At 44.0% G+C, this 24067-nt stretch overlaps 1 protein-coding gene across 5 annotated transcripts in view; it reads right to left on the bottom strand.

Moving 5' to 3' along the window:
- Window positions 1–296: 296 nt before the first annotated feature.
- The window catches only part of MOSPD2 (motile sperm domain containing 2), a 73954-nt gene continuing 50183 nt past the window's right edge, over window positions 297–24067 (bottom strand). For 2 of the 5 annotated variants that reach the window (XM_008272359.4, XM_051827593.2), the window contains one exon: window positions 21439–23972. In XM_008272359.4, the coding sequence (XP_008270581.1) occupies window positions 23835–23972 (138 nt within the window). In that variant the 3' untranslated portion in view covers window positions 21439–23834. Of the gene's footprint in view, window positions 2136–5601; window positions 5686–8822; window positions 8988–21438; window positions 23973–24067 lie in introns of those variants that run through there. The other 3 variants (XM_008272358.4, XM_051827592.2, XM_008272357.4) reach the window with 3 other exon arrangements.

Below are 24067 nucleotides of genomic sequence, written 5' to 3'. Positions count from 1 at the left end.
ATCTACAAGAATGTTAGGGGTGTATGTTGGGTTCAAGTCAACTGTTCACATTCAGAAAATAGCCTAGTTGCCCATGAGGCTGTTTACTAACAAATAGCCAGCCAAGCCAGCCGAAATGAAGAAAAAGGAGCAGATCATTGGATGAAACCCAGATGAGATTAAATGACTTCTAGCAGCTATGCAAATACAAATAAGCAACAACGGATAAATCACCTCCTGTTCTCATTCAGCAAAACTTGTTAGAGCCTGTTTACATGTGTTTGAAGAATTATCTTCCAAGAGGCTTGAACAGCAACTTCAAGTCCAACAAGAGAAGACTTTTAATTTAGTCCTGTTAGAGATGGTTGCCAGAAGGGTCAGTGGAGAAGTTTCTGTTAGGGGAACATCTCAGCATTGCTTTCAAATTAGTGCTAACACATGTTCTAAATATGAGCCTGGAAAACCGAGACACAAGCTGTCAGAAAAGAGGACGAGATGGGGAAAGAGTCATGAGACTCTCCTGCAGAAAAATAATCACATTGTGCTTCTTCTTTCGCTCTGCCACAAAGAAACCAAGGGTGTCCGGAGGAAGAGGGAAGAATCTTTGACCTAAAGAAAAAGACCAGAAGGTACTTATCAAATCTACTTGTGTAAGCATGTGAGCTTGGGACTTTTCTGTTTGTGGCTAAGATGGAAGGAAGCAACTCATCAGCTGAGAAGACCCAAAGATGACAGAGGGATGCAGGGGAGAGGGATGTGGGGGAGAAGGATGCGGGGGAGGAGAGGGAGAGGGGAGATGTTTTGGTCTTAAACTGGAATAAAGTCCTGAGTTTCCCTAAATCTTTAGATCAGGGCTTCTCAACGTCAGCACTGCCAACATCTGAGGCTGGGGAAGTCGGTGTTGTTGCGGGGCTGTCCTGGGCTTTGTAGGGTCCTTAGCAGTTTCCCGATCTTTACCCACTAGGTAGCACCTTCCTCCCCAATTGTGACAATCGAAACTGTCCCCAGACACTGCCCCTTGACTGAGAACCACTACCCTGTTTCCCACATTATCAGTAGAGAAAAGCAATTTTTAAAGAATTTCCAATCTACTGTGAACTGTCAAAACACACAAAAAATAATTATTCAAAAAATACAGTAACAAATTAAAGGACATAAAAGAAACCCATTTTTAAATGATCAGATTCAATTGAAATGAAATTATAAAGTTGACAAAAACTTTCCAAACATTCACAATTTCTATACTTTGTGGACAAGTTAATGAACAGCAGATTGGCCCAGTGCTCAGTAGCATTAATATTCCTTAAGGAGAGAAAAAATGCATTAAATTAAATTATAGCATAGTAAGATATTGTTTTTAAGTCTTTATATTTTTTACATCTTGCTCGGCTTGAAATAAAGTTTGTATTTATCAGAAAGGGATAACTCTTTTCTGCTGGTTCCCTCCCCAAATGCCCACAACAGCCAGTCCTGCGCCAAGTTGAAGCCCAGAGCCAGGAACTCAATACAAGTTGACTATGTGGGTGACAAGAACCCAACTAGTTGAGCCATCCCCACTATCTCCCAGGGTCTGCGTTAGCGAGGAACTGAAGTCAAGGGTGCAGCTAGGAATCAAACCCAGGTACTCTGATATAAATATAGGCACTTTAACCTGTTGTTTTAACCAGTAGGCCAAACACCTGATCCATATAACTTTTTGCCACCTTTAAATTACATTACTTAAATTAGCTTTAGTGTTTTTGTTGGCAACCTCATTAAGCTTTAAAAGGAGTAAATGGATTTGAAAAAATAATAATTGATAGCTGTTTTCTCCTGAGAAGCTGGCTATAAAGACTCCAGGTGAGACTATATTTGGTTTGCAGACAGTACATCATTTTCTTGATTTATTGACTGATTGACTCAACACATATTTGTTCAGCAATCCATTGTGTAAAAGGCATTGGGCTGGCCTCTAGGCATCCAAAGTTCAGTGAAGGAAAAATTCTACCTACAAGGAAGGATAGTGCCATCCAGAAAATTTCCCTGGGGGAAGTAGTGCCGCAGCTGAGATCCAACAAATGAGTAACAGTCTAGGCCATGAGGTTGAGGAGGTTGAGGGCATTTCAGGCAGGACATGTCGTGTAGGAGATGATCAACAAATTAACCCGCTCTTTTCCCTGGGGAACCGAAAGTAAATATATAATTAGGTAAAGCTGAGCGCAAGGGGAGGCGGCAGGAGAGGAGGCTGTAGAAGTACTGCGGGGCCACATCAGGTCTTACCAACCCCTGCTGTGCCAGCTGCTGTGGTTTGAATGTGCTTTGTTCCATCTGCAACTTGCATTGAAACTTGATTGACACTGTGGCAGTGTTGCAAGGTCTCTAACAGCTAATTCGGTCATTGAAAGAGCGGTACCACGTCGCAGCTCACTAGGCTAATCCTCCGCCTTGTGGCGCTGGTACACCGGGTTCTAGTCCTGGTCGGGGCGCCGGATTCTATCCCGGTTGCCCCTCTTCCAGGCCAGCTCTCTGCTGTGGCCCGGGAGTGCAGTGGAGGATGGCCCAAGTGCTTGGGCCCTGCACCCCATGGGAGACCAGGAAAAGTACCTGGCTCCTGCCATTGGATCAGCGCGGTGCGCCGGCTGCGGCGGCCATTGGAGGGTGAACCAATGGCAAAGGAAGACCTTTCTCTCTGTCTCCCTCTCTCACTGTCCACTCTGCCTGTCAAAAAATTTAAAAAAAAAGAAAAGAAAGAGCGGTATACTTTTCTCAGGGGACTGGAGTAGTTAGCATGAGAGCAGCTTGTTGAAAAGCAAGGCTGCTTCTCACGTTTCCACTCTTCAGCACACCCCTGCTTTCCCTTCTGCTTTCCACCATGTTTTTTTAAAAATATTTTATTTATATATTTGACAGGTAGAGTTACAGACAGTGAGAGAAACAGAGAGAAAGGTCTTCCATCCGATGGCTCACTCCCCAAATGGCTGCATCAGCCTGAGCTACGCCGATCCAAAGCCAGGAGCTAGGTGTCTCCTCCTGGTCTCCCATGCGGGTGCGGGGGCCCAAGCACTTGGGCCATCCTCTACTGCCCTCCCGGGCCACAGCAGAGAGCTGGACTGGAAAAGGAGCAACTGGGACTAGAACCCGGTGCCTATATGGGATGCCAGCGCAGCAGGTGGAGGATTAACCTAGTGGCCATGGCGCCGGCCTGTCGCTCCCCGGGCTTACGTTTCAGCTTCTGGTTTCAACTTTTCGCCCCCTAGTCCCGGGCTAACTTGAGAACCCCAAAGTGGCTTTCGTGTCCGCCTCGGCCTGCCCCCCGTGGCTTCAATTTCCCTAACAGTTTTCTCTACCCGGTATGTTTCCCTAAGTTTTCCTCCAACGATATTCCTCCCTCATTTCTCCTGGCCTCTCCCCACAGTCCGCATCCGAGTCTGTTTGTTCTAGCTTTCACTTTCGCTTTCGACCTTAGAGATTTCTCCCAGCTTCCCCCCGTAGTCCGTATCCGAATCTATGCCTAGGCTTTCAATAGCTCCTTCCGGCACCCTTTTCGTCCGGCTTTTCCCTAGGCTATTTATTAGTCTCTCTCTCCGGTATTTTCCCAATTCTTCCCGTTTCTTCCCTCCTAAGTTTCATATCCGTCCTAAGTTTCCTATCCGAGCTAGGTTTCCTATCCGTCCTAGGTTTTCTATCCGAGTCACGGCACCATTATGTCGCTCCCCGTCTTCGTGGAGGAACGACACTAAACCCTGCGCTGTTCTTTCGTCTGCTCGGCCCTCCCCAGGTTTGCTGCTGGTTCTTCCCAGGTTGGCTACTGTCCCTTCCACCTCCGTGGAAGGGCGGTTCCCCCTGGCCGCTTTCCCCACTTCCGCAGGGGAGCGGCACACCGCCGGCCGGCTTTCTCGGGGGCTGCACGGGTTCCCTTAGATGTTCCCCATAGATGTTCCTGGTGCATGCCGTCTCTCTCCTCCTTTATAGTCCTCCTCCGCCAATCCCAACTCGGCTGCCCACACGCCGAGTACGCTGCTCTCCTCCAATCAGGAGCAAGTCCTACAGTTTATTAGTTGAACTGGAGGCAGCTGTGCGGAAGCTGTTTACTTCTCTCCCAGCGCCATATTGTGGGAGAGCAGATGCATAGAATAAGTCCTAATTCCAGTAACTCAGTCCAGTCCGGATTGCTCCCCATACCGGCCCCCCTCCACCATGTTTTAACACAGCACAAAGTCCATGCTAGACGTAGTGGGCCAATCTTGGATTTCTAGCCTCCCAGACCATAAACTCAATATACTTCTTTCCTTAATAAATGACCCAGTCTCAGCTGGTCTAAGAGTGGACTACAACACCAGACAGGTATGGTGCCTAAGAATCAGCTGCATTGGCATCGCCTGGGAAGCTCCTGGAAGTGCAGACTCTCAGGTCCCAAGAGATCCATACGCTCAGTAGAGACTGAGAAGCACTGCTCTAAGACATATGAAGGCTAAATTCTTTTTAATCAATTTTTAATGCTTAAGAGTTTTTTAATTTGAAAGGCAGAGAGAGAGAGAGAAAGAGCGAGCGAGTGCTCCCTTCTGTTGGTGCATTCCTCAAACGTCTGCAATGGCTGAGGCTGGGCCAGGGCCAAAACCAGGAGCTACCAACTCTACCATGTGGGTGGGAGGAACCCAGTTACTTGAGCCATCACCTGCTGCATCCCACAGTGTGCAGTGTGCATTAGCAGGAAGTTGAAGCCAGGAGCCAGGACAGGAAACCAGGTACTCCAATACAAGATGCAGGCACTTTTTTTTTAAACCTGACCTTTCTGATTGATTAGGTATCTATTGCTATTTCTTATTCAGTCTTTGATGTTGGAGCTGTAATTTTTTTAGGTTTAAAGTTTTTTTTTTTTTTTTTTTTTTTTTTTGACAGGCAGAGTGCACAGTGAGAGAGAGAGAGAGAAAGGTCTTCCTTTTCCGTTGGTTCACCCCACAATGGCCGCTGCGGCCGGCGCACCGCGCTCATCTGAAGCCAGGAGCCAGGTGCTTCTCCTGGTCTCCCATGGGGTGCAGGGCCCAAGCACTTGGGCCATCCTCCACTGCACTCCTGGGACACAGCAGAGAGCTGGACTAGAAGAGGAGCAACCGGGACAGAATCCGGCATCCCGACTGGAACTAGAACCCGGAGTGCTGGTGCCACAGGCGAAGGATTAGCCTAGTGAGCCATGGCGCCGGCCTTAATGGGAATTTTATTCCTAGGTTGTGGTAGCCATCCTGGTTATGTTGGCCTGGACTTGTTTTACTATGGACTTAAGCCGCAGGACAGCTTCCTTTACCCCTTCTTTGCTTTCGTTTTGTTGTTGTTGTTTTAAATGATTTTTTTTAAAGATTTATTTTATTTATTTGAAAGACAGAGTTACAGAGAGAGGTAGAGCCAGAGAGAGAGAGAGAGAGAGAGAGGTCTTGCATTCCACTGGTTCACTCCCCAAATGACCACAATGGCTAGAACTGAGCTGATCCAAAGCCAGGAGCCAGGAGTGTCTTGCGGGTCTCCCACGTGGGTGCAGGAGCCCAAGGACTTGGGCCATCTTATACTGCTTTCCTAGGCCATAGCAGAGAGCTGGATTAGAAGTGGAGCAGCCAGGATGTGAACCGGCACCCATATGGGATGCCAGCACTGCAGGCTGGGACTTTAACCCACTGCACCACAGCGCCGGCCCCTTGTTGTTGTTGTTAATTGCAGCTGAAAGCATTCCTGTGACTAGAACAGAATGACAAATTATTAATATATCAGAATTATATTTGTACATACACAAAATCCAAAACAATGCATGCTTAAATAAAATTTATTGTACCCTCACATACAGAAAAATCCGTGATATGCAGTCTAGGCTAGAGTGGCAGTTCACACAAAACCCAGGAACTCCGTTTTGTGTCTTTCCATTCTCAGTGCGTGACTTCTGTTCTCACTGGCTGGGATCATTGCTGCAACTCGGGTCAATATTCCACTTCCTATTTTTAAGGGAGATTTTCTTGAAACATCATCCCATACTTACATGCTACTGATTGAGACTTATTAAATATTTATACCTTGTTGTGAAAGAAGTTAGGTACACTGCATGTATTTTTCTGGGCTGCCATGTACCAAGCTAAAAATCAGAAGTGTGTGGAAGCAAGAGGGAGCAAATGGATACTTGGTATTCATATCACTCTGGAAGACTCTGGTACAATGAGGTTTGCATTTCAGGAATATTATTCTCACTACAATGTGGAGAACATGTTGCAGAGAGACAGAGAGAGTAATGCAAGTAGATTGACCAACAGGAAGCAGTGGGATAATCTAAGGCCAGCATTGGCAAACTATAGGCAGTAAGATAAATCTGGTCCACCACTTGTTTTTGTAAATAAAATTTTATTGCAACATCATCAGGTCTATATACTTGCATATTATCTGTGGCTGCTTTCACTAGACAATAGCAGATTTAATAGCTGCAACAGAGACCATGTGGCCTGCAAAGTCTACCACATTTACTCTCTGGTCCTTTACAGAAAACCTTTGGCAGCCCTTGCTCTAAACGAACAGCAAGCAATATTAGAGAAAATGGACACTTTCAAGTGACACTGAAGAGGTAAGAAGGATAAGTGCTGCTGGGAATTAGAAACGGAGGGAGCTCTGGGTGGAGTTGCCAGAAAACTCCTGAGATCCTAAGCAGTGCCCAGATCACTGTCCAGCAAATCAAGATTCCATGGAAATGTTCTTAACGAGACTTCAGATTCACCATTATTTATAGTTCATTAACTAAACAAGAAAATATAACAGGTTTTGGTATCTTGGATTTGACGAATGATAAATGAAAGATGGGGTGGGTATTTGGCCTAGCAGTTAAGACACTGGTTAAGGTGCACATGCCCCACATCAGAGTGCCTGGGTTCAATTCCTGGCTCTGGATACTAATGCCAGCTTCTTGCTAATGCACACTCTGGGAGGCAGTGGTGATGGCTTAAGTATTTGGGTCCCTGACACCCACATAGGAGACCTGGGTTGAGTTCCTGGCTCCTCATTTCTGCCTGACCATCCCCTGGTCTTTTTTTTTTTTTACAGGCAGAGTGGACAGGGAGAGAGAGAGACAGAGAGAAAGGTCTTCCTTTTGCCATTGGTTCACCCTCCAATGGCCGCCACGGCTGGTGCGCTGCGGCCGGCGCACCGCGCTGATCCGAAGGCAGGAGCCAGGTACTTCTCCTGGTCTCCCATGGGGTGCAGGGCCCAAGCACTTGGGCCATCCTCCACTGCACTCCCTGGCCACAGCAGAGAGCTGGCCTGGAAGAGGGGCAACCAGGACAGAATCCGGTGCCTTGACCGGGACTAGAACCCGGTGTGCTAGCGCCGCAAGGCGGAGGATTAGCCTATTGAGCCACAGCGCCGGCCCATCCCCTGGTCTTTATAAGTATTTAGGGAGTGAACCAGAGATGAGAGTTCTCTTTCTACCTCTTGAAGAAATTAAAAAACAATGTAAGAGTACCAGTGTCCATTGGAGAAAGGAAGAGGAGAAATATGGAAAAATGAAGCATCTTCAACATGTGACATACTATGCTAGAAATGCATTTACCTTGATTGTACTCAGTGACAATTCTTTTTAATCTTGTTTTGTGATGTTGGTTAAAAGTATTTTTAGGGGCTGGTGCCGTGGCACAGTGGGTTTATCCTCTACCTGCGGCACCGGCATCCCATATGGGCACTGGTTCCAGTCCCAGCTGCTCTCTTCCAATCCAACTCTCTGCTATGGCCTGGGAAGGCAGTAGAAGATGGCCCGAACCCTTGGGCCCCTGCACCTACGTGGGAGACCTGGAAGAAGCTCCTGGCTCCTGGCTTCGGATCTGCACAGTTCCAGCTGTTGCAGCCATTTCAGAGTGACCAGCAGAAGGAAGACCTTTCTGTCACTCCCTCTCACTGTAACTCTACCTCTCAAATAAATAAATAAAATCTTTAAAAAAAAAGTATGTTTAAATATTAAAGAAAAAATTACATAAAACATGTCACAACTTGCTTTTATTTTATGTTTTTATGAAAATTTCTAATTATAAAAAAGCATAAGAGTATTATAAACTCACTAAAAATGAGAAAAGAGGGGCAGGTTTCTGGTATAGCAATTTAGACCACATTTGGGATGCCTGTATCCCGTATTGGCGTGTCTGGGCTCAAGTCCCGGTTCCACTCCCAATTCTAGCTTCCTGCTAATACACACCCTGAGAGATGGCAGGTGATTGCTTAAATAATTGGGTCTTCCACCCACGTGGGAGTCCTGGATTGAGTCTCCAGTTTCTGGATTTGGGGAATGAACCAGTGGATGTAAGATCCCTCTCTCTCTCTCTGCCTCAATAATAAATAAAAATAGAAAAAATTTAAATGATAAAAGAAAAATGGACAAATGTTCTCTACCGTCAGATGCAATTTCTGTTATTTCAAGGTATTTTCTTTCTCTTTCCTCTGGAAAGATTACACATTTTCTTTTAAACTATACTTTCCAAATTGTTTATACTGTTTTCTTCACTTATCACAATATTGTTTGGCCATCATGTGATTTTTGCATCATTTTCAGGGCAGAACTATTCTGGGAATTCATATAGGAGGTGCTTGGATTTGCAGAGGCGCGTATGAATTCACAGGCCCTATATTTCCTAATGGGAGATATACATTTACTATTCTGAGGGCCCCACCAGCTGCACAAAAGACTTTTTGAGCCAAGAAACTCTTTCCCAGTGCAGCCTAGAACATATCTCCTTTGGGGACAGAGAATCTAATCTTTTCATTGGCAGTGAAACCGGAGAAGGTTACTGCTTTCATTCAGTGGCTATTTGTAAAACCTATTTGTGGATGCAAAGTTGCCCTTTTATACTCACCTTCTGAGAGTGGCAGGCAGGGCTCCTGCGCCCCAGAAAACAGCTCTTCTTTCCCCATCGGCCCTGTAGCACCATTTCTTTGGAACTAATCATCATCTGGAAGCCTTGCCCTTCTCTCAGATCTTGTGGGTGCTTGGAAGCTAGCGATGTATTAAGGAGTCCTTTCTTGGTAGAAATCAAGCAATCGGTCATAGGAGAAAAGTTGGAAGAAATGGTTTATCTAAAGGTGCTAAACATGAAATGGAGTAGTATTATAGATGCTGCAAAGCAAAATCCAAGTGAAACACAAATGCACTCAAATGAAACACAGCCATTTAATAAGGGTGCCTGCTAAATGAGAGTGTGGGCAGTAGTCTGTTTCCAAGGATTGTCTTGTGGGCAGCATGTAAACATTACCTATTCAGGTGCAAAAAAAGTTTTAAAAGCCATCTGTTTGATATGTACTCTGGAGAGCCTCTGAATGTGGAATAATCCCTTCCTAGAGTAAGCTTGTTTTTGCTTATGGGTTTTGAAAATTAAACCAATCCACTAATTTGCAATGGAGCACTAAAATATCCGAATTCATTTTGCAAAGCTGAATGTCAAGGTGGTTTTGGAAATAAGAATAAACATGGGGCCATTTATTACTAGTTCTCGCGCCAAGTAGAGGTCAGGGCACACCCTGCATTTCTTTACTGTGCTTAGATGAATCTGCACAGTGGTGTACTCCCACCAGTGTGCAAGGGGGTTAATTGTTTGTTTTCAAGACAGGGCAAGGTGTGTTATGAATCCATTGTGTTCCAAGCCACTTGCTATAGGACAGATTTGCAGCTTCATTCATTCATTCACCAAACACATATTGATGTTCTGCCCTGTTTCAGATACTACCTTTACAGGATGAGTTTTGTAAGAGCTAGCTGAGCGATTTCTACTCAGTCTTTCCAGATATTTGTCTCTCCTGACCTTCGCTGTCTGAAGAACCATCCTCTAAACAGCGCACCTCATCAATTAGCTCCTGGCAGGATACATATTGAAGAGGAAAGAAAGGGTTAACAGCTGATCAGTATCCCCACCTTTCCCACACACCAGGGCAAAATGACCTGGTCCCCTCTCTTTGTGGATTTGCTTATGAACTTCCTGATGAGCAGTCCTAATCTGTGGAATGCTTTGGCTAGGGTATATCAGATCTGACTTACAGTAAATACACCAGGAATCTCTGGCTTTGGGGGGTGAGGGCATGTTCAGTTGAAAAAATATCATACTTTTAATTATGAGAGCACAAAATGAAGATGTTTCATGACAAAACATACACCGTAAGTGATGCATCTCTCTTCCTTGCCCCTTGCAACACTTAGGCTAAATCTGGGCAGCAATTCTCTGAGGACAGAATCTGCACATTAGTCCTTTTTTAAAAAAAATTTATTCATTTATTTGAAAGTTAGAATTACAGAGAGAGAGAAGGAGAGGCAGAGAAAAGTTGAGAGGTCGAGAGGTCGAGAGGTCGAAGTGTCTTCCATCTCCCGGTTCACACCCCAATTGGCCGCAACTGCCAGAGCTGCGCTGATCCAAAGACAGGAGCCAGGAGCTTCCTCCAGGTCTCCCACATGGGTGCAGGGGCCCAAGCACTTGGGCCATCTTATACTGCTTTCCCAGGCCACAACAGAGAGCTAGATGGGAAGTGGAACAGCAGGGACTTGAACCGGCACCCATATGGGATGCCGGCACTGCAGGCGGTGGCTTTACCCACTATGCCACAGCACCGGCCCTGCATTAGTCTTCTTTTTGACATTCAATAAATATTAATTCGTTTTAAAGAATATACATGCATAACACAGCCGAATGACTATCCAGGATTTGGCTAGCAAAATCCACAACAGTTCATAACAAATGGCTTCTAACCACAGCTGTTGGAGTGAAGCACATGCTTAATAGTTGAATAAAATGAGAAGGCCCTTACAAAAAGAGACTTTGAAGAAAAGGTGGGAGTTGTTTCCACGGAGGTTTTTCAAACTTGAGCACGTGTATGAACCACTTGGGGATCTGGGGCTCCTGGCAACTCGAGATTCTCATTCAACAGCTCTGAGTGAGTGCTCAGATTGGCCTTTTCTCACATTTCAAAGCCTTGTTACTGGCAGTGTGATACAGTGGCAACAACATGACTTAGGTGCTTGAGAAACGCAGATTCCAGAGGCCAGCACTGTGGCGTAGCGGGCGCCTGCAGTGCCAGTATCCCATATGGGCACCAGTTCTAGTCCTGGCTGCTCCACTTCCAATCCAGCTCTCTGCTGTGACCTGGGAAAGCAGTAGAAGATGACCCAAGTCCTTGGGCCCCTGCACCCACATGGGAGACCAGGAAGAAGCTCCTGGCTTCGGTTTGGTCCAGCTCTGCTCCTGGCTTTGGACTGGATTAGCTTCCGATGTTGCAGCCATTTGGGGAGTGAACCAGTGGATGGCTCGCTCTCTCTCTCTCTCTCTCTCTCTCTCTCTCTCCTCTCTACTTCTGCTTCTCTGTAAACTTGCCTTTCAAATAAATAAATAAATCTTTTAAAAAAAAGAAGTCCCAGCCCCTCTTAATCAGACTCTGGCTCCTCTTTCAATGATTCCTTGGGCATTTGGCCTAGTGATTAAGACACAGGCTGGAGCACCTGTATCCCTTATTCCAACTACCTGGGTTTGAAACTTGTCTCTGGCTCCTACTTCAGTTTCCTGCTAACATAGATTCTTGGAGGCAGTGGTAATGGCTCAAGTAATTAAGGTCCTGCCACCCACATGGGTGACCTGGACTGAGTTACCAGCTCTCAGCTTCTGCCTTAACCCAGCCCTGGCCACTGTGGGCATTTGAGGAGTGAACCAACAGATGGGAGCTCTCTTTGTTTCTCTCTCTCTCTTTCTCCCTACACACACACACACACAGATAAATCCATTTTTAAAAAAATAAGATTCCTTCTAACACCCTCTTTGAAAAGGTCCAAGAACTCTTTATTGATTTCTCTCGAAGGTTACCTGGCCTTGCTTAAAAAGTGATATTTTCTTTGATGCTTCTATATCTCCATCGTAATTGATTGGCTTTTGCAAGCTTATTGCTAAGGGGCAACAAAGCAGATTTTCAGCCCTCATACTTTACTGAAACCATAAAATTTTGAACTTTCAGTCCATTTGATTCAAGCCATGTTTGTTTAGGGACTGCCTGGCAAACAGTCTAATGCTATTATGCATGCCGTTTACTGGAGGGCTGGAAAATACAATATTGAATAATGAGTCCCGTGGGCAAGAAAAGGAAGAAGGAAATTACACCTATAATTGAGTCAAAGAACATTAGATTCAATAGGTAGCAGAAAGAAGCACCTGGGGTAACTAAAGTGTATTTATTTAGAGCAAGCTCACAGAGTGACCTTTCCCCCCTCCCTGCACCTTTAATAAAAATGTATATTGATTTTAAGCCATGAAACAGAGGGTTAATAGATACAATTAGCTAAAGATCAGTGCCAGAACCACTGAAATTCAAAGATGTTAGTGAAGAAGAAGACAGACAGGAATGAGGTACTCAGCAAAGTTTCTGTCTTCAGAGAAAGATCAGGATGGACAAGAAGACTCAGAAAGGAAAAGCCATTACCAAACAAGGGCAGGCTGCGTTGAAAGGATTATATACAGGTAATCCAAGTCTACTGATAATCGAGAAATACCATTAACTTTCAACCTGTACTATCTGCACACTTACAGTTAGCATCTATAATGAAGTCCCCCAAGCTAGCATTCTCATAATGCCCCTGACGTCTACTTGGATTTGCCTGGAGTGAATGAAAGCTTGGGTGTGTTTCCTGCAGGTAATGACAGCCAGGAGCTAGGGCCCCAAGCTGCGTGTGTGTTGGCTGAAGTCCTGTTGAGCAGTGAGCAGAGAGCAATAATGGCTGGCTTTCCTGATGAACGTCCATTTTGGTGAGCTTCAAACATGTTTCACATATTTAGGCAATTCACAGAATGACAACAGACAAAAATTGGTGCACATATGGATGAGAAGGAAGAGAGCCAGGCATGTGCAATCGAGCTTTGCGCTATCCAGGGCTGCAGGGGGAGTGGGCTGGGGGGATAGAATTCAGAAATGCAAATCCACAGAAAGGTCTTCAAGATTACATGTGATTTTTAGTTAAAATAGATACACTGTCACATCCAACTAGGATTTTTTTTTAAGTTCAGGATTTACTTGGAAAGCGAGAGAAATACACAGGTACATGAGGGCTTTATTAAGGGAAAGTGGGTTAGAAAGAGTAAACGAGGAGTTCCATACTGGCCTGTTCCAGGGAGCAGCCTAGAGGCTTCAAGTGAGAGAGGGCATGCGGGCGGGAGGGCGGCAAGAGGGCAGGCAAGCAAAGTATGGCGGGAGAGCGGGCACAAGGAGCGGGAAAAAGGCCATCTGACTAGTTTTACAAATGGAATTGAGAAAACAATATAAAGACCTATCCTGCTTTTCAGCGGTGAATCTCCTCTCCTGTAATTAAAAGTGCGGACAGGGGCCAAGCACTTGGGCCATCTTCTGTTGCCTTCCATGTGCATTAGTAGGGAGCTGGAAAGGAAGTGGAGCAGCTGGGACCCAAACCAGCGCTCCTATGTAGGATCACAGCATCGTGAGCCATGACTTAATCCACCGTCCCACAACGCCAGCCCCTAGAGTTTTATCTTTGAGCACTACCTTCAGCTGTGATATCCATTGCTGGTATTGCCTGGGTTTACAGGCATACAGGGATCTTTGAACCCTGTTAAAACCCACCAACACAGTGTTTTCCCAAGCGTGTTCTCAGTTCCAGAATACACTGTTTGAAAACAGAATTCCTTGTGTCAAAGGACAAGATTATAATAATTTATTTCAGTGGTCTTAATTGGCTTTGTTTTCAATTCTAGAACCGAACAACACTCATTCCATGAAAGAGAGCCCAACACAGGAGCTTGCTTCAAAAAATGTCCTCCTATAATTTTAATTTAGCACATGGTTTTATAAACTTGGGAAATACTTAACAATAATCTTAGAGATTTGTCATACACATTAGTACACTAAAGATCCTGAGAAACTCTATGGGGGTGGAATTTAATTTTGTTTACTGCAGTGTTTCTGAGAATTATGTGACAATGGAAACCTTTTGGCTCAGTGTAAACTTTGGAATGGGTGTTCTAAGGGATCTACTTGAGGAAATGCGGGCCTAGAGAGTTAGAAAATAGCACCTGAGAAACTGCTCTAGTATGCTATCAATGGGGCCATAGTTGTTGGTCCCTGCCGTGTTGTGAGTAGGGTAAGAAGAGCCCGGGAAAGAGCTATTCTCATTCAAGGTTTGGGTAAACCCCGTGCTGTCCTCTGTAGCGAGTGCCTGATGAAAGACAGGTCTATTGTGAGTGTTAGAGAGACGGTGGCCCTACTGACCTGTAATTCCCATTTGGGCTGCAGACCACTTAGTCCAGGTTCTCTGAGAACAGCAAACCATCTTTTGTACTTGCTTTTTTATCCTACTAGCCCCGAATTGCATGCATGGTAGTGGATTGGTGAACATGGAGGCTAAGCTAAGAATGATAACGAAGAAAGCCAGCAGATGTCCTAAACAACACTCTGGCCTCAGAATCAGCCCTTAAGGCATTCAGATCTGGCTAAAAAGCCCATGAGAGTATTTCAGGCATGGAAAGCCAAGTCACTCTGGAAAAAAAAAATTACCTAAATGAAAGATCTCTGTGAGTGAGATCCCAGTGGAAAGAACTGGCCAGCAAAGAAGGAGGTACCTTTCTCTGAAAGGAGGAGAGAACTTCCACTTTGACTATGACCTTGTCTAAATAAGATCTGAGTTGGTGAACTCAAGAGGCTTCCGTAGCCTTGGCAGCTCATGACAAGAGCCTCGGGTGATTACTGACACCATAAATAAGAGTGTCAATTGTTAAGTCAACAACTGGAGTCATTGTACACTTACTCCCCATGTAGGATCTCTGTCCTTAATGTGTTGTACAATGTGAATTAATGCTATAACTAGTACTCAAACAGTACTTTATACTTTGTGTGTCTGTGTGGGTGCAAACTGTTGAAATATTTACTTAATATATACTAAATTTATCTTCTGCATATAAAGATAATGGAAAATGAATCTTGATGAAGAATGGGATGGGAGAAGGAGTGAGAGATGGGATGGTTGCAGGTGGGAGGGAGGTTATGGGGAGAAAAAGCTGCTATAATCCAAATGTTGTACTTTGGAAATTTATATTTATTAAATAAAAGTTAAAAAAAGAAAGCAAGCATACAACTTGATAGTTTACCTTTTAAATTCCAGGGATTTTTTTCCTTCGTCAGTTAGGCTCTAGCCATATGGCAAGTATTAAGCTATGTGCTGGGGACTCAATGGTGTGCTCCATCCCTCTCCTTATATAGTTCTTAGAGTTCAATGCGAAAAGAGGTGTTAACAAAAATGGTACAAATATTTAGATTCAGACTGTAATGAATATTATGAAGAAACATGGTAGTATTATTTGTGCATCTAATATAAGGACATCACCCCACACATCCTCTGGACGAGGGCTACCTTCTCTGAGCTGATGATGAGTTGAAAGCTTCCATGAAGGTTGAGGATGGGAGGCTGGATGGAGCAGAATTTAGACAGAGAACAAGACTGAGCCATAAAAATAGGGAGGGTGGGGGTTACAATCCTGGATGGTAGGAACGCACCTGATTACTCAGGGTCCTGAAGGGCAAGTTAGGAGACATAATCGTGGGCTAAAAACCATGAAAAGCTCTTGAGGGTTTTAATCGAGGAATACTATGATCAGATGTGCAGTTGCAATGAGTCCTGAGTGTTTCTGAATCATTTTGGAGGAAGATGCTCAAAGACCACCGGAGACTGTTAAAGGAGTCCATGTGAGAGGGGCTTTGGTTTGAAGTAGGAGGTGGCAGTGGAGAGAGGGAGAAAGAGAGCATCGGTGAAGAGATGGCTTCTATGGTGTGCAGGAAGAAGGCAGATTTCTAGCAGGGTAAATGGATGCAGGGTGGTGTCATCCATTGAGAGGGAGACTGGAAGAAATGGTTAAGGGGAAGAGTGTGAGCTGGTTTTGACATTCTGTGATGGCCACCTGGAACTGTTGATAGTGGATCCAGAGTAGGAGTTCTGGGTTAGGCAAGGACAAGAGTTAGTAGTTTATTGATGATAACTGCAGCCATGGGTATGCAGGAATTCACCTAACATTGATCATCTTGGTGGAAGATGATCAGCCAGACGAGGAAACAAGGGTGCCGGTGAGAAAAGCAGAAGTTTGTGGTTTCAGAAACCTAGTGGTTGATATAACCAAATGCTGCTGCAAGAGTTCCCTTGAATTGGGCTGAAGTGGGTCCACTGGATGAAGCAACAAGGGTGTCATTCCTGGACCTTAACGTGTGCACTTTGCTAGAGTGAAGGGAATAGATACTTGAATGAAGTGAGAGACAAGGAGAGGGGTGTAAGCAGAGATGTGTTGTGGATACTTTCTAGGGGTTTGTCTAAGAGGAAGGTCAGATTTCAGTCTGATTTTGACTCTGTGTGAGCAACTACACTTATACTTGGCCCTCAATAGGGTCTGTTCAACTTGATGCACATAGCATAGGACATAAGAATGCCTTTGATTCGTTCTCAATTCCCTTGTGCGTTGTAAACCAAAAGAACCTTGCTGATAGTAATTTTAAAGATACACTACATATATTTTTTGTACTGCATGACCCCTCTCTCCTGTAAAAATAATAAAAAGTAAAGCCAAACACTTCATCTGGTAATAAAATGAAGGTTTAGACTCATCAAGATTGGGTTTCTGTGTCCATCTCTCTTTTGGCCCTTCCTTTGTGAATTTCAGACTCAATTCTGCTCAAAGCACTGACTTTAGAATATAACTCCTTGGTAAGACACCTCCACCAGTTCCAGAGCAGTAAGGAAGGTTTGCTTTGCTTTTCGCTCAATCTCCTCTTTTTTTTTTTTTTTTTTTTTTTTGACAGGCAGAGTGGACAGTGAGAGAGAGAGACAGAGAGAAAGGTTTTCCTTTGCCGTTGGTTCACCCTCCAATGGCCGCCGTGCTGCGGCCGCCGCACCGCGCTGATCCAATGGCAGGAGCCAGGTGCTTCTCCTGGTCTCCCATGGGGTGCAGGGCCCAAGTACTTGGGCCATCCTCCACTGCCTTCCCGGGCCACAGCAGAGAGCTGGCCTGGAAAAGGGGCAACCAGGACAGAATCCGGTGCCCCGACCGGGACTAGTACCCGGGGTGCTGGCACTGCAAGGCGGAGGATTAGCCTAGTGAGCCGCGGCGCCAGCCTCAATCTCCTCTTAACTTTCCTTTTTAGCAACTTATCAATTCAGCCACATTAAAAAATTAAATTTGGCTAGGCTGAATCATACTATTGTTATTTCCCTTATAATAATAACCCTTTTACTCTCCACCTCCACTAAAAGGAAGTAGCTGAAGTCACAGACTTAGAACATTGGAGAAGTACCAAAACCACATTTCTGACATTTAGTTTATGACTGAGAAGAGTTATTTGGTATTTGACATCCGTTACTCAACCACATTTGCATGGTAGTGGGTGAAAGCAGTTCAGAGCAGATTTAGCTGCAAATATTAAGTTCCACTGAACAAATCTGTATAGTGGAATTAGGGGAAGGGCTTGATGTAAAAAATGTAGATGCATATTGGATTGAGAAGGACAAATGACTCACTTCTTAGTTTACTATAGTTCCAGATTCAGCAAGGAAAATGGACAGGTGTAAGATTAGAAATTTTGAGAGTTTTTTGCAGTCAGAAACTTATTACAAACATACATATATATATACACACACATCCATATTTGACTTCCAAAAAGTATTCAAGGTTTTAAAAATGAATCCATGAGATTTTTACAGGTACACACAGCTTCAGAATTACCTGAAAATGTGCAGGGAACTTTCTGAAGCAGAATTCAAGGGACTGGAATTTGATTCAAAGTAAATTGGACAGTATAAAGGCTGCAAATCATGATGTAAGTCTCTATAAGAATAGGATGCTTTCCTTTTTTTTTTTTTAAAGTTTTAATCATTTCATTGCTACCTTCAAAGAGCATAGTTAGTCTAAGACCATTCACTTACATTAAATAAAGTGAATGAATTATTCTGAAAGAAGAGGGAAAGTTAAAAAAAGCCAGCTTTTTCACTAGAGCTTCATTTATAAAAGCACACAATTACTGGAAGTGCTCTTTGTCCTAGTGAATTCATTGCAAGACTCTTATGTCTATTTTATGACTGAGTAAAAGTGAAAAGTAGTGAGTACATACTTTTCTTTAACAATTTCTTTTTTTGGTAAAAGTTGAATACTTTTATGAATGGAAGTTGTGAGACTAGAGAGAGCCAAGTAGGATAGAGATCTGTTGTCCCCATGCCTGTCACTTGGTGCCTAATGTGAAAGCTCTAGCCTATTGCCTTTGAGGTGTGGAACATCTGTGAGCTCAAAGCTGTCAATCAGACTGGGTAAGCTGAGTTCACTGTTCTTGGTCTCCATTTCCTAGGGACTGACCTGGACGAGTTGGTAGGTCCCATCCCTTGTATAACCTTTCTCCTTGAGTGTGGGCACGCAGTTTATATATATGATGGGGACCACAGAACAAAGACCTGGGAGAAGTGGCTAGGGTCTGAGAGCAGTCCCTCTTGCCAGTAAGAAATCAACATGATGAGTCCTACAGCCATGAGGAAATGAATTCTGCCAAGAAGTTGAAGGTAGGTCTTTCTCCAGGGAGGGTGCAGTCAGACTTGTGAGACCCTGAGCAGAGAAGCCGGGCATACTGCACCAGACTTAACCCACAGAAACTCTGAGATAATACATTGGTGTTGTTTTAAGTTGCTAAGTTGGCAGAAGTTTGTTATACGGCAATAGAAAATGAGTAGACTCACATATGCACCTGACTTGTAAGGGTCATGGTATAATGATTTTGAGACTACTAGTGGCAAAATACCCTACTATATGCCCTTCTACAGAGTAGTCTTGAAGGTTGATGGTGCACATCAAAATACGCCATCCTGTAGCAGGTCAAGCCACTGCCTGCAGCACCAGCTTCCCATATGGGTGCCGGTTTGAGTCCCGGCTGCTCCACTTCTGATCCAGCTCTCTGCTATGGCCTGGGAAAGCAGTAGAAGATGGCCCAAGTCCTTGGGCCCCTGAACCCATGTGGAAGACCTGGAAGAAGCTCCTGGCTCCTAGTTTCGGATCGGCTCAGATTTGGCTGTTGCAGCCATTTGGAGAGTGGACCAGTGGATGAAAGACCTCCCTCTCTCTCTCTCTCTCTCTCTCTCTCTCTCTCTGCCTCTGCTTCTCTGTAACTCTTTAAATAAATAAGTAAATAAATAAATCTTTAAAGTGGCTGTTCTGTCACTTCTCCTCCTGTAGTATTATCTTCATTCTCTTTTCTTCCTATCCTGTCAAACTTACCCATTCAACAGTTGAATGTATAACTCAGACAGACAGCTCTGTGTAGTTATAACCAACAAGCACTTGTATGTGGGAGACTAGTTCAACTTGGCTCTGAAACTGATTAGTCATGTGCCCTTGGGAAAGAGAATTAATTCTTGAACCTTTGGCTTCCTCATCTGAAATAAACAAGATCTTATGTATTCCCAGAATTCTCGGGACAAAGGAGCATGGAAAAACTGCTCAAGTTTCAAGGACCACTCAAACTCTCCCTCTACAGACTTGAAAATGTGCATATTCCTTGTCCCTGTGGGTCAGGGAGATATTCCTCTGTATTGTTGTCTGCTAAACCTGTTGTCGTCAAATATATTAAGTTGTGCAAGAAATTAGTTTTACTCTTCATGGCAGGGGACATGAATGGGGCAGGGAAGGTATGAGAGACTTTTTGGACATCACAGGGAGGTAATTTTTAAAATGTTTATTCATTTTCTATTTGAAAGGCAGAGTGAGCAGAAGCGGGAGAAGGACAGGGAGAGGGAGAAGGAGAGATTGAGAGATTGCTTGATTCTCCATCCACGGGTTCACAGCCCCAATGCCTACAATAGCCCCAGCTGGGCCAGACCAAAGCCAGGAACCAGAAACTCCTCCATCTGGGTCTCCCATGTGGGTGACAGGGACCCAAGTACTTAAGCCATTATCTGCGACCTCCCAGGGTGTATTAACAGGAAGCTGGGTTGGAAGTGGAGGAACCACTTGAACTAGCACTCCGATATGGGATGTGGGAATCCACTGAACCACAACGCCTGCCCCAGGGAGGTAATTTTTATTCAATATAAGGACAACTCCAAGATGCAGATGTGACAGATCCAGTGTGATAATTTTATTAAAGTGCTAAGAAGGCAAGGATAGGAATACAAAGTAAGGCAAAGTTTGGAGAGTGCCTGCCACTTGGTTTGGAATGAGGTGGGCTATTCTGGGAAATAACTCAAGTGTGACAGTTCTAGGAGGCTCGGCTGGAAGGCTGTGGAGGTGGCAGCAGCAAAACCAGGCTGCACTCCATGGACGCCATCCCTGTGCGGTCTCCTGCCATTCACACTAATCAGCCCGTGGCAGGTTAACTTTCCCAAGTGGCAGACAGGGGCCCTGCCCTCAGCACCCTCATTCCTAACTGCCATCGACTTGGCTGGCACGGGTGGAAAGATTTCCAATCTGTCCCTTAGAGCCAGGAAGAGAACGGGAGCCCTAAGCTTCTGGCGGCTCCCATTTGGGTTTTGAAACCTGGAGCTGGTGGTGAACATTTAGGGAAGAGAGAGCTGAAGTCTCCTGGTAAAACCATCAACCCATTCCTAGCTGGAGATTTACCCAGTGTCCTTTTAAGGTTTGATTTCCTCGGTTACTTTTGAAGCTCCTACTATGTCATTCTCCGTAACTCAGGGGCACACTTGCTAGGAAATCATGTCCTTTGGGAGAGGAGACCAGGCCCCCCCAGGCCCAGGCTGCTATGGCATTCCCTGATAGGCTAACTTGCAGCTCCATGTTGATTTATCCATGCTTTGGACTCTTCACCCACCTGATTTCCCATCTCTGCCTCTTAAGTATCGAAGAGGAAGCAGTCCTATTCATGGAATTTTTAGGGAGGTTGCTGCCTTTTTGGAGGCTGTGTCTTCCAGTGGGGAGAGGACCAGATATCAGCAACCAGAGGGCCTCTTCTGTCACCATCCTGGGCTGATTTGTGGCTCCTCCCATTGTCCCCCATGCCTTGGGCCAGGCCTACATGCCAGATTTCAGGAATGGTCAGTGTCACACTGTCATCTTTAGTGTGCCCAGTAGCCAGGCAGAACTTCTCGATAGCTGCTTCCTGAGTGCTCCCGGGAGGCAGGAAGGTGTGTGGATGCTAGGACTGGGACAATTCAGTAATGAGCCCCAAGCCCTGACAGTGACTCTGCTGCTAAGTTAGGGGAAACAGAGAACCGCACTGAAGAGCAGCCAGACCCAGCATGGGGACAACGACACACTACAGGACACTCGCCTGACATCTGACTGCATGGTTAGAAACCTGCAGAGCTGTCCTTATGAAAATGCAAAGCAGATCCAGAAGGAACTACTATGGTCTGATTGTCTTTAAGAAGTTTTATCAATTAGAGACCAGAAGTTTTTTCCTGATGATGTTTATTTCATAAATGTAATTATTTTTCTAAAACATATTAAAATAGAAAACATGTTCTTTTGATCAATTTATACAAAGAAAATACCAATATAGTAATAAAAATACTGAAAATATATGAAAAGCACCAGAACATTAGAGAAATTACACTGGCAACAATTCTAGGAATATATTTTTTTTGTAATTGTACAATAAAGTGCTAATAAATCCAGTCAAAATTAGTGGCAAGATATAAAAACAGTTATGGTGTTATGAAATTTGAGGCCAGGTTTACCAGCATCGCATTTTTAGACTACTTGCAGATCAAGCTAATGATATTTCATTAATGTTTTCATGGAAAAATCTATCAATATCCATTCCCAAGTGAAAACTAAAAACTAAATTCAAAAGCCAGTCCTTGGTAATATGGTCATGAACAGGTAATGGCATGATTAAAAATAAAACTGATTCAAGTAGCAAAAATAATCATGCATGTGTGATTAAATCAAATCAAACAAAGACAGTATAAAATCAAACGTAAATGTGTATGATTAATCAAGACAAGTACAAAAGTTTAGATGCTTTTGATTTGGTAGTTAATTTTCAGTAATTCTGCTTAGTCACATTTAACAGACGCACAAATGTCAACAGGATATGTTATTAAATAAATTCAACTGACCCGACTCAAGCAAAGGATAGTTCAGCAAGCCAACATAATTTTCATAGAAACATTAAAGGGACACCGTTAAGACAATACATTTCCAATCTTGGCTAATTCTGTCCTCATTTACTTATTTGCTGAGGAACAAAAACACACACAAATACTTTAGGATTAGATTATATTAAGGCCAAAAATCTACCATGTAAGGGAAGCCACTGTGTGTACACACAGGGCTATACTGTGCACGGCACTTAGGGTGGACTGTAGTCCGTTTCACATCTGGGGGTGGCAAACTGAAACAGAAAAGCCCAAATTAAGACCGGGTATCACACCAGTGTCCTTTTAAGGGTTTATTTCCTCGGTTACTTTCGAAGCTCCTACTGTATCATTCTCCAAAACTCAGTTTGGGAATCCACTTCTTCAGGATCCAAACCAACAACACTGCACCTCAGAACAAAGAACAACAAATCTCCAAGACGTGGCTCCATCGAGACTCAAAATTTATTTTACAGGCATACTATTTTTCTTTCATATAAAGTAGATGTGCATGTGACTGAAGTAGGTCGTATTAATGAGAAAAGAAGCGAACTTCCTTAGCCTCTGCTCCTGCAAGGTGTGTCTTTTTAGGAATTTACGAACCGTACTGGACGGGTATTACTGTGCCAAAGGCAGAGTAGCCGGCAACTTCATTTGCCCTGGTCTGACGGTTTTTCAGTCGATCACGAGTGTTACTTTTCATCCTCTAAATGGAGAGCTGACACTTGAGCGTCTGTGTTTTTTTGTTTTTTTTTTCCTTTTGTGGGGTTCCTTCTCATGGCTGATATTAACAAGGAACATTTTGAAAGGCAAATTAATCATACTTACTTAGCATCTCAAAATCCATTTTTTTCACAAAGTTTTATCTAATGCCTTTCCTTTAGAAATGACAGTGAAAATGCAGTTCGTGTTCCCAGAGAGGCTCCTGTGCTCTGGAATGAGGGTGAAGATCAGGCCTTTAGAATTAATTAGGCAAAAGGTTCAGTGTCCAGCCACAGTGGACAACAGGCAGCTGCATAGAAATGACTGGAAAGGGAGGCAGCTCGAGGAGACTTTCCTTCTGGGTATTACTAACAGAATCGGAAGAAAAAACCAACCACACTTAGTTTTCCAAATTCTAACAGAATGCGAGTGTTCCTAAAAAAGCCTGAGATGAATAAAAGGCAGGCCGTCATGGAACACTGAGAAATAAAGGCTAAGGTGGTTTGGCATTAAATAGGTTTACATTCCAAAAGAATATTGACTATCGTTGGGAAGTAATTCTCAAAATTACAAAGTCATGATTACATAAATTACTCTGTATGTCTTCTTCTTCAATATACACGTTCTTCTATATACATAGTATAGAAAAGCTAGTAAGTCGGCTCAGCTAGAATAATTCTGTCATAAAAATGCGGACTACATATTTTGGCTGCAACAAAGCATGTTACTTCCACTTTCCCATTTTGCTAATGTATTTACAGGAGAAGACTTAAGCTTCAAAAGTGTTCAAATCAAAAGGAAAAAATAAGTTATATTTAAACTACTAATTTACACAATGCATACGCCTTTACTTACTTTCCCAACTATCACAGTCTCTAATCATTTCTCCAGCATCTCTTTATTCGAGCAGTTTATTTTCAAGAGATGTAAGTGTTACACCCCTCTACGTGCTGCGTATTTCCTTTGAGGAAGCACAGATGTGCAAGATTTTTTAGTAGCTTGGTGGAGAAGTTTTGGGTCTGTTACTTTTTCCAACTAATGGTTGAAGGAGCCATGTTGCCGACCAGGCACCACTTCTTTAACTCAACAGTGAATAGAAGAAAGAGACGACAACAGCAAGCAAGAGCAGGGTTAAAGAAAGCAGTAGCTGCTGGAACCAGATACAACGCTGAACTTGGTCTTCAAGCTTCCTATTGCTTTCTAGTAAACGATTGAGCTGAAGAGGCAAAAAGGGATGAAAGATCTGCATCAATAAAATGGTCATTAATCATGGGAATGACAAACAGGAATATTCGAAATCCACACATACAA

The sequence above is a fragment of the Oryctolagus cuniculus genome, chromosome X (assembly GCF_964237555.1).
Source record: "Oryctolagus cuniculus chromosome X, mOryCun1.1, whole genome shotgun sequence".
NCBI lineage: Eukaryota > Metazoa > Chordata > Mammalia > Lagomorpha > Leporidae > Oryctolagus > Oryctolagus cuniculus.
The sequence above is the reverse complement of the archived record's forward strand: the minus strand, read 5'-3'. Positions and strand labels throughout refer to the sequence as shown.